The following is a 14,982-nucleotide window of genomic DNA, read 5'->3' as shown; positions in this document are numbered from 1 at the left end:
ACATAGGTATGAAACATTTTTGTATGTTTAGACAAATGTAGTTTGTTTTTAAAATTTTGGGTTCATCCAATGGCTGTGCTAATAGACATACTTTTGTTGAAAATACAGAGAGGCTAGTTTATCAGGAGAGAGGTGGGTTAATAATTTTCACCTATTTTTAAATGGCAAATTTTTATTACAATTCAAAAATGGAGAAAACTGTAACTCATTTAAAATGTAAGCTGATAAGAGGTAAAGGAAATGGCAGTTTTCCAGTGTTCTAATCATGCCATACTTATCCTAAATACTGCTGAATTCACCACTTGGAAGGGAAGACTAATTTTGTTTGCACTATGCCATTATTTAGAATGTAACTTCTTACTATTTCTTAATTACAAAAGTGTCAGTAAAAACTGCAAACTCAGTTATTTAAATACTTGATATCTTTGAAAATCCAGATCTCTTCATCTATTCGACAAAACAAATTTATTTATAAGATCCTATTCATTTCATTTTAATAAAAATAAAGATAAAACAAAGTGGAATGAACTGAAAAAAATAATAGCATAAGTCCCAAGTCATTTTTTAATGAGAATAAATATTGGATAAACATAATGCACTGTGACTGATTAAAAAATACTTTACGTAGTGATTTTTTAGAAAAAATATCATGATGGAAGTAAGGCAGTTTTCATGTAGAAGAAAACCATCACTGACTTCTTAATCAACTGAAAACACCCACAGGGGTAATTACAGGCCACTCTTGTCGTTAAACATGGACTGCAAAATCCATCTAAATCAAGTAATCACTCTGTTGATTAAAAAATAAAAAAGACTAAGATGATCTGATATATGCCTTATAGAGAAATTTAAGATGATCTGAGAATATCATGTGTGGTGGTGGGATTACTAATACATGCAAATTCTCTTCTCAAAATCTTTGAGTAGTATCCAAAATGGTAGGACAGTCTGATTTTCAATTCTATAGAGTTGTGGCTGCTAACTCTTTCTCACTTGGCATTCTTAGTTATCTCTTCAGAGTTGCTGTGTTTCCTTGCTTGGGGCATAGAGAGGTGAAGGATGCAAAGAAAAAAAAAATAAGCCAGGAAACTTGTGATCTATTTGGGAAGTAAGGCCAAAAATAAAAGTCAAAATAAAGATTCAGGTAATAGGACAAGTTAATGTTAGAAGAAATGCCACTAGACAGGATGTGGTTAACCACCAAAGATTTTTGCAAACAGTAATTGCTGGAATTCAAGCAGGGGAAACTGCAATAGACTAGGGTGGTCCAAAAAGGCACCCAAGGCCAAATGAGATTTGATTCAGCCTTGAAGGATGGTGAAATCTGGCTGAATGAAGGGTGCAAAGATTAAGAGATGGGGTTGGCAAACCAGTTTTGGGCTAAATCTGGCCTGGAGACTGCTTTACATACATGCAGAATCAAGAACAGATTGTACATTTTTAGATGGCTGAAAAAAAATCAAATAAGAATAATATTTCATAACACTGAAAATTATATGAAATTTAAACTTCAGCGTCCATCAATAAAGTTTTATTGGCACACAGCCACTCTCCATTTGTTTATGTCTATGACTGTTTTTGTGCTACAGTGGCAGAGTTGAGTAGTTGTAACAGAGAACAAATGGCCTCAAAGTCTAAAATATTCACTATATAGATCATTACTAACAAAGTTTGCTGACTCCTGATGTAAGAGATAAAGGGCAATAATGGAAAGGAATGTTGGAAGGCCTATAATACACCCAGCTCTGGAGATGAAAAGGAACCCCTGCAGGTTTTGAATATAGGAGGAAGCCAAACTGCCTCTGCTTCCTAAACACATCACCTGTGCCTGCAAATGTTTGTTAAATCAAAACAAATGAACAACAATTTTGAGATTCCTAATCCCACTGTTACTTTATATTTGTTGCTCTTCAAAAGAATGAATGACATTTCAGCATAGGAAATGTACCTTGACTCTCTGAGGTTGTCCATCCTAACCTCACACAGGTGTGCTATGAGCAGCTCTCACTGATTTTGACATTGTTGGACATGAAACAATACCTTGTATTTTGGGGCTTTTCTAAGAGCATATTTAGGTGACTCCTCCCTGGACCTTTCTTCTTTGGATTGCATGACATAATTTGTCTTCTACTTTTTCTGCATAGCTTGGATATAGATACAAAAAGTGAGGGTTTGTATTGACACAAAGAATCGGCAAAAAACCCTAGCTCTCTCTAGAGCCAGATCGTTAGAGAAAAAATGGTTCAGGCAAAGACACACTGCAGAAGGAGGCCAAGTGTTAAACCCCTCCTGTGGGTGTTCCCATCAGATCCACCATGGATACACTTCAGATACCAAATTTCCTCTCTAATATTTTAAGGCAGCATGTCACCAATCCTCACTAAGGGGTGAAATCTAAGAAGAGTGTAGAGAAACACACATGGGAAGAACATCGCAATAAAAAGAAAACAAACTCTGGGAAATGTGGTTAAGAAATATCAGACTCAATTAATAGTGGAGACTTCAATAGCCTTGGAGAAATCCAATACAAACCAAATTCAAATGACATGCCAGTGCTTCCAGCCATGTTTGCTTTCATTTGATTACGTTTTAAAAAAATCTTAGGGGGAATGCTTTAATGAAACCAAGTCTGGCTAAAACCTACATTCTTTTAGGTAATAAAAATTAGGTAAAAACATTAATTTCAGATTTTTCTCTTTTATTTAAAAACAGGTATCTTTAAAAAAATTTTTTGGTTCATTTGCAAAAAATCTTTTTGAGAAATGATGGGAACTTTCAATAGAAAGAGTAGAGCTGAGATGAAGTTAAGGGAGAACATTAAGAGAAAATGAGAAAATATACAATAGTTTAAAGATGCAACTTAAAATCAAACTGCATAACTTGTTTTGGAGTTGATCCCACATAAGTATCAGTATAGTCAGGGATAATGATGAATTCTGGATGAGAACTGTGTAAAGCTTTGAAAAAGCAGTAAGCTCAAGTCTTGGGAATGCCAAATGGATGACATTTTGGAATGATCTTCTACCCTAAATGGAGGGAAATAAAGCTTAACTCACATGTCAATATATTCTCATAAATATCCACCTAGAAGGGCACAGCTACAGGATACTTGGACACTTATACAGATACAGATACACACGTGGACGTGGACAGATAGAAATATGCTTTAGGATATGAAAAAGTTCCTAGGTAAAAATTGTAACAGCGCAATGGTTTCTAGAAGAAAACCATTTCGTATCCTGGCTCAGAATGTAAAAAAAATGACTTTCCCCTAACGTTGTATAATGCATCTCCAGTCACAGTCTCCTATAGAAGCATAATTTATGTAGTGGATGACAAGGAGAGTTTTATGATGTCTGGAATTAATTTAAAATTTTTAGATGGGAAAAACTGAGATCCAATTAAAACCTTAATAAATGTCTCTGTGTTGAATACAAATATATTAAATTAATATGTGTGCAAGATGAAACTGGAAAAGTTATGGGAGTCTGCATTTTAATTCTAGTTCTATCGGGAAACTATTTAACTCAGAGAATTACTTGGTAATGGGACTGTTTACAATGAAGCAAAACTGAATTTAAATAGGACATTTTAGCCCATGACTTCTCATAACTCATGAGGTCTCAGCCTTAAGGCATGTTAAGATCTCACTGGTGAAAGGCTGGCGAGGAAAAGGAAGACGGACCAACTAGTGTCAAGAAGAGCCCTCAGGAGGCTAAGGCAGCGATAGGGCCAGTCCCCAAGGATCTTACCTTGAAGGGAAGCAAGGGCTGGCAGGCTACTACATGGCAGGCCCCACCCATGTCATACTCGAGATACAGCAGTGAGAGTCTTTGGTTGGAGATAATTCTCATGGACAGAAGGTGGTAACAGCTTGGTTTTATAGGAGACCTGGATGGGATGTGCAGTGTCTCTGTTAAAGTAGGACCCAAGATCTTAGGGTTTATAGATACAAGTGAGTGTACCTATCCTGTACACTCAAAAAGATAGAATGTATCTATTTTCCACAGACTTACCTACTTGCTCTAGGTTTTGTATCCTAGGATGTATCCTAGGGAGGATATATTCTTACCCTATGTTTTCTGACTATCAAATCTAAGACAATAGGGGACTTCCCTGGTGGTCCAGTGGCTAAGACTCCATGCTCCCAATGCAGGGGACCTGGGTTCGATCCCTGGTCAGGGAACTAGATCCCACGTGCTGCAACTAAGAGTTCGCATGCCGCAACTAAAGATCCCTCATGCCGCAACTAAGACCCAATGCAGACAAATAAATAAATAAATAAATATTTAAAAAAAACTAAGACAATAGACTAAATTTGAATGGTGTCAAATAGTAGAGATTAGGCTCCTCACCTACTTGGCAGCCGAGTGTAGCAGTTATGATGGCAGATGCAGAAGTCCAACTATCTGGGTTCAAATCTCTGTTCCCCCTCCTTACCAGCTGAGAATGACAACATTCATATAGATGTTGTGAGGATCAAATGGGATACTGCATATAATTGCAGGTTGCCTCCGTTCTGTTATTATTATTTTTGGAAACAGGCTTTTGGCTGTAAGTCACATAACTTGAGACTTGGAAAATTATACTACATCTCTGGGCTAGACTAAGCTATTCGTGTAGTTTGGTCAGTTTTAAAACAAACAAACAAAATCCTGACCATACCCTCCTCCCAGCCCCCACCCACCTGCACATCTAGCTGCACCTTCATCCCTTAATAGGTTCAGAACGTGCTTTTATTACCATCTAACTGCTCTTCCCCATCCAACTGCTGTCCAGCTGAAAATGATTGTTAATATTGTTCTGTAAAACTTCTGGTCCAGATTTATTCTAGAATTGATTGAGTTTGTTTGTAGGTTGTTATAAAATATGACTATTCCTGTCTATATTTAGTTATAATTTATGGATGCTAATAAAAGAATAACATTTTGGGAAGTGTGGACATGGGTGGGTGGGAGTTTAATTGAGAGATCCATACTCAAGACTGAGAGAGCTAGTGAAACCCTCCCTGTGGTATGCCCAAGTCACAAGATGCTAAATGTTTGCCTCCTCAGTGTTTATTTTTCTGAGACACCCGAGGAGAATGGCAATCATCCTATTCATATTCTCCTACAAGCTACCTTTAGTGAACATCCCCCCAGCCCCCCCACCGTTAGGAAAAAGAGCTACCATTTTGAGAATGTTCATAGTGCCAGAGATTGAGGTAAGTGGATTTACAAGCATTATCTTATTTAATTCTCACAAGGAATTATATATTATTAAATAAACTAAGGATTAAAGAGAGGTTAAGAAGATTGATCAAGGTCACCCAGCAAGGAAGTGCTCAGCGGGGTTGCTCGCTGGAGTCTGCCGTGTTGTCTCCCAGACCTGCAGACTTTCTGGATGGAGAAAGAGAGCTCTGCTCACCCTTGCCCTTCCCACCTGCCACCCTGTCAGGCTCAGTCCTTCTTTCCTTAGAGATTTGCTTCCACTTTGGTTAAGGACCTTACCACGTTATTTTGTCATGTATCTCTCATCTTTCCCACTTGGCTGAACCTCAAATGATGTTAGAGACCACGGAAATCATTCTCTCATCTCCGATAGGTCCTGTAGTACTTCCATAAAGGTTTCCTCCTCCAGTTAGTGGTAGCTCAAAAAAAGATTTATTCTTCTAGTAGCAGCTCAATAAAGGTTTATTGAATTCATAAATGGATGAAATACTGGGTTTTCTTGACCCACTAGAGACTGAGCTAAAGTAGTGGTTTGAAATATGCAGTCATGATCAAGGAGTTCTTCCTGAAAATACAGTAGATATCTGAAGCAGATGGAGGGGCTGGAGGAAGGAGTGGGAGAGCAGAGTGTGGTCCCTCAGCGAGACTGAAAAGAGGAGCTTCCCTTGGGAGCAGGCAGTTCCTCCACAGCTCAGCCTCCACCCTTTCCCGAGGTTCCTCCTGCTCTCCCAGGATTCTGCGTGTTCACATCAAGAAAACACCAGATCTCTTGAAAGCCGAGGTTTCTGCTTTGCGATTTGTGAGCCAATCTCATGACGTCACAGCCACCACCGGCAGCCCGCAGTGCTTTTCCTGACTCCACGGAGGCAAACTAGACTGGGCTTCCAGCAAGCGAGACCTCTTGGGTAAATATTTTGGGCCTGGTTTTTAGATTTCTCTGACAGACCAAGTGGTGGAGATCTGCGTATGTACACAGGACGGACGGTCTCTCCCTTTTTCTGCTATGTGTGTGATGTTACTTTCGTTATAGAAATAATTCTGCTTCTCTTAGTCAGTTCTTGCTGGGGAATTGGGCTTTCCTTGTTGATTTTCACTCAACAAGGAAAGAGGGTTTGCTGAGGAGAGGTGGAGAGGACCCACAACATGTCTTCTCCCAGGCCACCTGCTTCCTAGGTGGACCTGCTGTATCACCCTTTGTTTTAGCATCAGAGAGTTCAGGTTGGATGGTGAAAAATAGCATCTCTGGGTTTCCAGTCCTAATAGGAATGTGTAGATCTAACCTTGTTACTGAAGTTGCAACAAAATTCATCGAATTCTAAACTTGTCGCAGGAAAGGGCTAAGTCCTGTGCATGTGCGCGGCCGCCCGCGCACACATACACACGCACACAATTTATATATTAATTATACAATTAATGTATATATATGAGAATATACTATATTTTCATATACACATATATGCTATTTACGGTATATTTATGTATACACACATTTTTTCACAAACATAAGCTTAAAGCAGGAAAGAGCAATGCATTATATATACACACACATATACATATATGTGTGTGTGTACTTACAAACAAAATATATCATACACAGTATACGGCTCACGGCATCTTTCGGAGATAGGTATTTGTGCTCCCTTTTAATGGCAAATTATTTTTAGGTAAGGTCATCACAGAGTCTTTAAGCAGAGCGAAGGTTCTTTCCTTAAACAGCTCAGGGAGAATTTTTTTTGTTACTTTTGAAGAATCCTTTGATGTACCCAAAGCCTGTGGAGGGGTGATTCCAAACCCACTGAATTAAAGTGTGAAGTGTCTGCTAGGAGTTCGCTGATCTGTTAGGGGAGACCGAATCGAGGAGAAGAAAAGGCCACTTTCTCTCCCCAGCGGGACCCAGATCCCTGCCTGCTGTTGAGCGACTTTATATACAATGAACGACAGAACGTTTACAGAGAAAAAAAGAGAAAAGAAAAAGTAGCAAGCACCGATGGGCAGCCGCCGGCGCCCGGGACGGCACGTGACCTGGGGGCGGGGCCCCGCGGGCCGCCAGCCAGTGGACGGGGCCGGGGGCGGGCCCACGACTCGGGGGGCGGTGCCTGTGCCCGCGCAGCTCTCGCCGCGGTCCCCTTATTTGGATCTGCGGGAATGTGGGCTGGAGCGGTCCTGCAGCGGTACCAGCCTCCAGCCTGTCGCCTGGACTGCCCCTGACCCAGGCGCCCCGCTGCTCGGTGGCAGGAGGGCCGGCGGAGCGCCATGGCCGGCATCCTGAAGGTAACGACTCGCATCTATGGCTTGGACGCGTGGTTGGGCTGCCTCTAGCTGCTAAGAGGCGTGGAGCCAGCCGCGGTCCCACGGCATCCTCGTCTCAGTTGTCTTTTCCTGGCGTTGATTTTCTTTTTGTTCGTTTGGCAAATGCATATGGAGGGAGATTCTGAAACATGCAGCTGGCACGGCTTCTCTTCCGACCATTCCTGCTTCTCGCGCCTGCATTGAAGGAGCTGCAGACTGTTGGCTCCAGGGGAGAGCAGGGCTGTGTGCCGAATAATGGGGATGGCAGGGAGGGGAGGGGTGCTCCCGCGAGTCCCGCGGCTCTGTTGCCTGAGGCCTTTCTGGGGCCACGCAGAGAAAAGGAAAGGCTGGACATGGGTTATTGGTGCTGAGGGGTATAGCGCTTTGAATGGGGGTGAGAGTGTGCAGAGGGAGTTCTACCGAACATTTGATCGTATGAAGATAGAAACTTCAGAGTTTACAGGTAGTCCCTTAGGAATGAGTTTTCTGTGAGATCTGCTAACTCTATATGCTGTTAGTTCTACTTCGGAAAAGTTCACAAGAGGGTGTATTTATTAGTAGAGAATTTCAAGCCTTCCTTTTGCTTATAAATTTAAACGGACAAACCTTCCTTTTGCTCATAAACAGACAAAATTATTTCACTCCCTATCAGAGTCTGCTCAGCCACCCCTTCTTTGTTGAGTTTTCTTTCTCCAAGTGTGTTCTTAGCCTGGACTGAGCATCTTTCTGGGTTCACAGACTTGTGGCATCAGGTGGGAGAACTTGGTACGAGTGCCTCACTTGAGAACTTTTTATTCCATAGGGAGTTTGTTTGTTTGTTTGTTTGTTTGTTTTTCTGACTACTGTTTCTACTCGTGCCTAACCTGACTGAATGAATCAAAAACATTCACAGCATGAAAGTTTCCTGGGCCTTGACTGGGAACGCAAAGGCCTATTTGTTCCGAGTTTGGGAGAGCTGTGTGTGACAGAGGAAAACACCAGAAATCAAGTTTTTTGGTTGTGCTATTGTGAAAGAGCATTTACTTTTCTGTAGGATGATTTGAAGCCATCTACTGCTGTATTAGTTACCTGAATCCTCTTCCAACATGCCTTGGTGTTAATGATGCAAATAAGAGACTAATCTAGTAGAGTTTGTTTCCATTTCTTAGAGTAAAGGAGATGAGGTATTTCCTGTGATTTTTCTGAACTTCCTTTGTTTGGTTTCAGAACATTTTCTGGGACATAATGGTAGCAAGATCAAGAGGAAATAATACCTTGGTATTACAATATGGGATTTTTACCCTGGAGACTCCTAGCCCAAGGACTGAAATATGAAGATGAGTCATCTCTACTATTTATTGTGTTATTAACTGAAAGAGAAGTTGAGGAGCGTGACATTTATTGTTGGCTGTCTTCTTCCCTTTTGATTTCTCCCCTGCCTCATCTTGCACGTGTTCCAAACATTTTTAATACGCATCCCAAGCTACAAATGAATCCGATCCAACCATTCCTTCCCTTTCCAGCCCCTCACACTGACCTCAGACATTTGGGGCATATCTGATTCCTCCTTATTTTTTCTCCGCTGAAACTAGTTTGGGGTGCAGACAGGTAAACTGCAAAGAGCAAAGGCTTTGGACTCAGAAAGACCTTGGTCTGAATGCAGGCTCTGCCAAGTGCTACCTGTGTGACCTTGGATAAGCTACTTAAATGTCTCTGAGTCTCAGTTTCCTCAATATAAGATTAAAGTAATAGCACCTCAGGGTTGTAATACTCCACAGGGTTGCTGTGGGGATGAAATAATATAAGATGTGAAAAATACTTTGTGGCACAGGCATTCAATAGGTGCTATTTTTTCCTCACATATAATAATAACTACAATTTAATTAATCTTTACTACATCCTCAGCCTGTTTCATATAATATAACTCTTGGTCTTACATCAAACCCTGTAAGGTGAGTATCATTGTTTAAAACCGCATTTTACAGATGAGGAAGCTGAGGCTCCCGAGCTTAAGAGATTTGCCCAAGGGAACAGGGTTAAGGACAGAGTGAGCCTGGACTTAGACCCAGATCTGCCAACCTTCTTTATATTTTAACTCTGTTCCCTGTACTTTCCCAGGTGATGACTTTCTAAGATGCCCTAATACCATTCAGAGTCCTTACCACCTTTGAGAAACAAAGTACCTTTGTGCAGTGATGGTCTTGATGGCCTCTGGTGGGCCTTTTCCCCTTGTCTTTGAAAGGCCCTGCATGGTGGAGTGGAGAGTCCAGAGACCTGGATTCAGTGCAAGCTTGGTCTCCTGCATATGATTTTAGACAGTCACTGCAACTTGCAACCTCAGTTTGCCCAAGTTGTAGAATGCCTGATAGGGTTTTGTGAGGGTAAAATGATATACTGTTGTTGTTGTTTTTAATGAAATATTTTCTGCCGTAGTGGTGTTGGTATCACAAGATGCATAAGCCATTGACTCCATTCTCCACTGGCTTACAGTATAGTAAGGGGGATAGAAAAGTAAATGAATGTGTTACAATGTGAAGAATAATAGGTCTGTGGAAGGCATAACGGAAGCATGGAGGGAGAAAGCAATGAACCCTCTAATTGGATAATCAGGATAGGGTTCCTACTTATGATACTGGAGCTGTGTTTTGAAGACTGAATATAATTTACTGTGATGAAGCTTGTGTTTTAGAAGGATAACTTTTGAGTCAGGGTCAACTTTATTCTGTGGGCAAAATCTAATCTTCTCAACAGAATTTTGAGGTAGATCTTATTATCCCGAGATACAAAGAGGTTGATTAAAGTATCATTATTGCCTAAACAATAGTGACCCTAAATAGGAATCTTTGACTAGCTAAGAAGAGGAGCCTATACCATGGCAGCAAATGGTGGTCTTTTGGGGCATACAGAATATCCCCTCAAGGTATTGTGCATGGTAAGGGCCCATTCTGCCCATGTGTAGAGCTGGTTCTCATAACAGAATAATGATTACCTCAATAATCATTTAATTGTGGAATACATACTTACTCCACGTTGCATGGGCTTTGAAGCCAGAAATATGTGGATTTTAATTATGGCTCCACCACTTACTAATTGTGTAACCATAAGCAAGTTTCTTGATTTCACTGCCTCATTTTCTAAAATGGAGATGATCATGCATTCCTCAATGGGTTATTCTAGGGGTTAAATGGGAATATCTGCACATTAGTTAGGATAGGCTAGTTTACTGCAGAAAAAAACACCTCAAGTCTTAGTAGGTTCATTTCTTGCCATGCTCCTGGTTAGGCAGCTCTCCTGGGGAGCTGTGCCATTGTGAATAATCAAGTCAAGGGACAGTCTCTTTCCATGGGGTGTTTTAAAAGTCTTTGAAATTTGGTAGACAAGAAAGATATTTAATTTGTATTTATTTGGTTATTAGTGAAATAAAGCTTAAATTTATAGAAGTCATTTGTTTTTCTTCTCTTATAAATTACAGGTACTTTAGTATTTTATGTAATAAAAGCTGTTTGTATTTTCTTTTATGATTTCTTCCTTTGGTCAGCAGGTACTTTTTTGAGAACAGTATCACGTATACCTTTGATATGTAACACATATTTAGTGAGTTGTATTAAGGTTTTTTTTTGGATTCAGTACTGAAATGGAAACTGAGTGAACATGTGGACACAGACACTTATTTCTGCCTTGGAGAAGATTATGGTTTTGCCAGGTTGATGATACTTAGGAACTTGAAGCAGTTAGACAATAACACAGTAGGTGCATGTCTAAGCTACTGTTATCTTCTCTACCAGTCACCTGTCCTCGTATGACATTTATCCTTTTTTTTTTTTCTATTTTGGCTGTGCCACAAGGCATGAGGGACCTTAGTTCCTGGACCAGGGGTCAAACCCGTGCCCCTGCAGTGGAAGCACGGAGTCTTAACCACTGGACCACCAGGGAAGTCCCTACATTGGTCTTGATTGATGGGAAATTTGATGAATGTTGATATCAAGTTACGGGCTTGGTGTCTTCTCATTTACTTTTCCCCCACTGCCCCAGACCTAATCCTTCACCATACTGCATCAATTCTGTCTCAGGAAATCTCTCAAATCTGCCCATTATTCTCTATCGCTATCACCTCTGCCTTGTCCAGAACCTAGTATTTGGTCTATCTTTTGAAATAGCCTCCTTTCCTTCAGGCGCCTCATAATCTTGCCCATCTTCCATATCACTCTCAGATTATTGTGCAGAAGTACAGTGCTGATCAAGCCATTTGTAGGCTTAAATGCTTGTCTTGGCTCCCCAGGCCCTGCAGGGTAAACCCAGCTATTTAGCTTGGCATTCAAGTTCCTTCAGAATCTGGCCCCTGCCCACATATCTGGCTTTACCACCTACTACTCCCTTCCTCATGAGCTAGACACTTATCTAAATGAATTCAAAGTCTGCAGATATAGGACCTCCTTTCGTGGCTCTGTGCCTTTGTAGTATAGCACAGGGATTGAGAGCCTGGTCTTTGATGTCAGACCAACCTGTTCCAGCAGTGAAATCTCTAAGCCTCAGTTTCCTCATCTGTGAAATGGGAGCAAAAATAGTGCCTACTTCTTAAGGCTATGAGGAATAAATGAGCTAATTTCTACAGAACCTGACACATAATAAGTCCTTGATAACTATTAGCTATTAGTTGTAATTGTACATGCTGTTTTCTCTGCAGGAAATTCCCTCTGCTATCACTTTTCCTCCACTGAGAGTTCAACTTATCTTTCAACTCCTATTTCAGCATCACATCTGTGGTCAAGTCTTCCCCTGCCTCAGGCTTCCTCTGTGGCTCCATGGTTTGGTCCTTGTCTCTGTAGCAGCAAGTATTACCCTGTACTGTAAATTAGCTCAACTCTTTTGTTTTACTATGAACTCGTATAGCACAGGGGCCTTTAGTAGGTCGATCAGCTAGTGTTTACTAAGCATATGTAAATGAATACTGTTCTTGCCCTAAGTAAGATTACAGACTCAATGAGAAAAAAGGTATATACCTAGTGAGTATATGAGTAGTGGCGGTGTTGGTAGTTACCTAATTGAATCTTGGGGGCAGAAAAGGCCTTGTCTTATTCAACTTGATATCCATAGCAACTAGTCTGACTCACAGTAAAGTGTTTCCTAAATGTTGAATGTATAAATGATTTAATTTTTTTTTGAGATGCTACTTATAGACAACAGTCTAACCTGGTCTCCTCTAGGAGCAGCCTAATTCTTCTTAAACATGCGTGGATTTTTCACTCTAGCATAAGCAAGCAGATTAGAGTTTATCAATTAGTTTTCTCCTTAAGTTCCTTCTCAGTTTGTTTCTTTTAGATCTGTTAGGGCTTCTCATAAAATCTGGAGCCAATTTGAAATCTAGAGGGAGGGGGAAGAGAGACCTGGACTGGAAAGAAGAAAGAAGAAAAGTATAGGAGTGACTTATCTTTTGTCATGATCATTTTGGTTCCCTGGGTTAATAGAAACAAAAAAAGCAAAAGCAAAAAACAAACAACAAACCTCAGGATCCACACCACAATTTGTGGTTCTCAAACTATGAGGTTTCAAAGGATTGGAAAAAAAATATGGCTTCACTGAGACTGGAAAGCCACAGAAACTTCACAGGTACACAGATTGCAAACCTGAAACTCTACGGTAACCCCAGCAAGTAGAATAGACAAGGCACTTTGTTTAATAAATCTGCTATGACATTTCTTTCTGCCGCCCAAAGAACGCTGAAGTCTCAGTAGCTGCCCTGCGTAATTTTTAGGCTTATTGTGACTGAGCAGATGCTTTTGCACATTCCATTAGCACACTTTGGGGAATGAGTTGCTTGTGTAAAAGCTTTGCTTTTTGGATGAATTGAGAACAACAGCAGCAATAACAGTTGTTCTTTATTGAGCACCTAGTGTGTTCAGGCTGGGTCCTGGGCTGAGTGCTTTACATGTATCATCTCATGTAAACTTCTATTACAAATGAAGATACTGAGGTTCCGAGAAGCTAACTAACTTGCCCCAGGTCCTACGGTTAGTAAGTGGTGAAGGTGGGGTTGACCCAGGCTCTGGGTAGTGTTGTATGTATTTTACCTTCAGTGTCAATTCAGTGAATGTTTATAGGGGCTTTGAGTTTATTTCACCATCTTTTGAGTCTAGACAGCTTCCTAACAATCTCCTGATGGAGCTCTCTTTTAGCTGTGTTATTTTTATTTGTTTCTTCCTCAGAGTTTCCTTTGTGACAGAGGAACTAGAGGATATAGAGGGGCCACAGAGACTGGGGAAATAAGAAGGTTCTAAGTCTGCCTCTAACACTAACAGCCTTTTGATCCTGGGCAAGTCACATGACCACAGCCCTCTTTGCTGAGAAACCCCTATGTCCCTTTGAAGGTGGGAGTGAAGGAGAGGAGTGATAGAGTTAGATTTACCCTTAAGCTAAGCTTCAGGGCCCCTTCAAGGCTCTGGGAAGAGGTTCTGGCATGTTTGTATTTATAATTTATATTCATTTTCTTAAAGAGACCCACAGATTATATAAGCTTCAGGCTTCCCAGCCAGCATCCCCCCTGGGGTGGTGTTGGAATCCAAAAGAGATAAAGTTCGTGAATGCACTTTGTAAAGCAGGATGCGCTGTACACATGTGGCAAAACTATTATTGGTATCATTAGTAATTAGATAACAGCTTGAATCAAGGAAACCTATCTTGGGGACTGGTGGGAGAAAAAAAGTTTAGATTTGAGGCAAGCAGAGGGAACCCATTAAGCTTTCCAGCAGATGACTGGGGAAAGTTATGATATCTCCTCCCCAGGAGGAACATATTCAGCTGTTTGTGAGAATTTAACACATGCTTATGCCTGAGGGTTGGGAATTGGATGAGTTCTCTATTTCCTGGATTCCGGGAAAAGTGGAGAAAGGCATTTTTCTAATTGAACAGAGTAGATTTACAAGTGTTACCAGGATCCCATTACAGAAAGCTGCAGTTAGATCCTGGTTATTAAAAGGGTCATTGTTCAATTTATGGATTATCCAGATCCTGTTGGTCCCTGGCCAGTCTGATGTACACCTTTTATGCGTTTTACTGCCAATTAGCACTTCCACCAGAGCCTGGAAAGGGAGAGGAGCTAAACTCCAAATTGGTTAATTCCTTTCCTTGTTAGCAGCTTTGTCAAGGTATGTCAGCAGGAAGGTAAAGAAAATGGCTCAAATGCGGTGAAGAGATTATCTGTGCTTTCACTGTTGTTTTCTTTCTTCCTCAACTCAAGAATTAAGAGTAGGCCCTGCTTCTGATTTTAACTTGATTTAAAGTCACTAAATCAAAGATCTTGGCCTAGGGCATCCAGGGACTTCAATAAACAGCAACCTTGGGGTAGGTAACATTTTCAGAGAGCCTTTTGCCCGCACCCCATATCTCCAGGCCTGTCTCTCATTTCCTGTGTGATGTGGAGGGGTGGAGACTCACAACTTCTGGTACATGGGAGACTGGGGGAAAGTTAACTCCTAAAGAGATGTTCAGGGGCCAGGAAAAGAGAGGT

General features: G+C 41.0%; 1 protein-coding gene across 4 annotated transcripts in view; it reads left to right on the top strand.

The window, feature by feature from the left end:
* Positions 1 to 7,345: 7,345 nt before the first annotated feature.
* ST6GALNAC3 (ST6 N-acetylgalactosaminide alpha-2,6-sialyltransferase 3) overlaps positions 7,346 to 14,982 on the top strand; it is a 544,206-nt gene continuing 536,569 nt past the window's right edge. For all 4 annotated transcript variants that reach the window (XM_061184013.1, XM_061184012.1, XM_061184015.1 and 1 more), the window contains exon 1: positions 7,346 to 7,481. In XM_061184013.1, the coding sequence (XP_061039996.1) occupies positions 7,464 to 7,481 (18 nt within the window). In that variant the 5' untranslated portion in view covers positions 7,346 to 7,463. The remainder of the gene's footprint in view (positions 7,482 to 14,982) is intronic.

The sequence above is a fragment of the Eubalaena glacialis genome, chromosome 3 (genome assembly GCF_028564815.1).
Source record: "Eubalaena glacialis isolate mEubGla1 chromosome 3, mEubGla1.1.hap2.+ XY, whole genome shotgun sequence".
Taxonomy (NCBI): Eukaryota; Metazoa; Chordata; class Mammalia; order Artiodactyla; family Balaenidae; genus Eubalaena; species Eubalaena glacialis.
The sequence above is the reverse complement of the archived record's forward strand: the minus strand, read 5'-3'. Positions and strand labels throughout refer to the sequence as shown.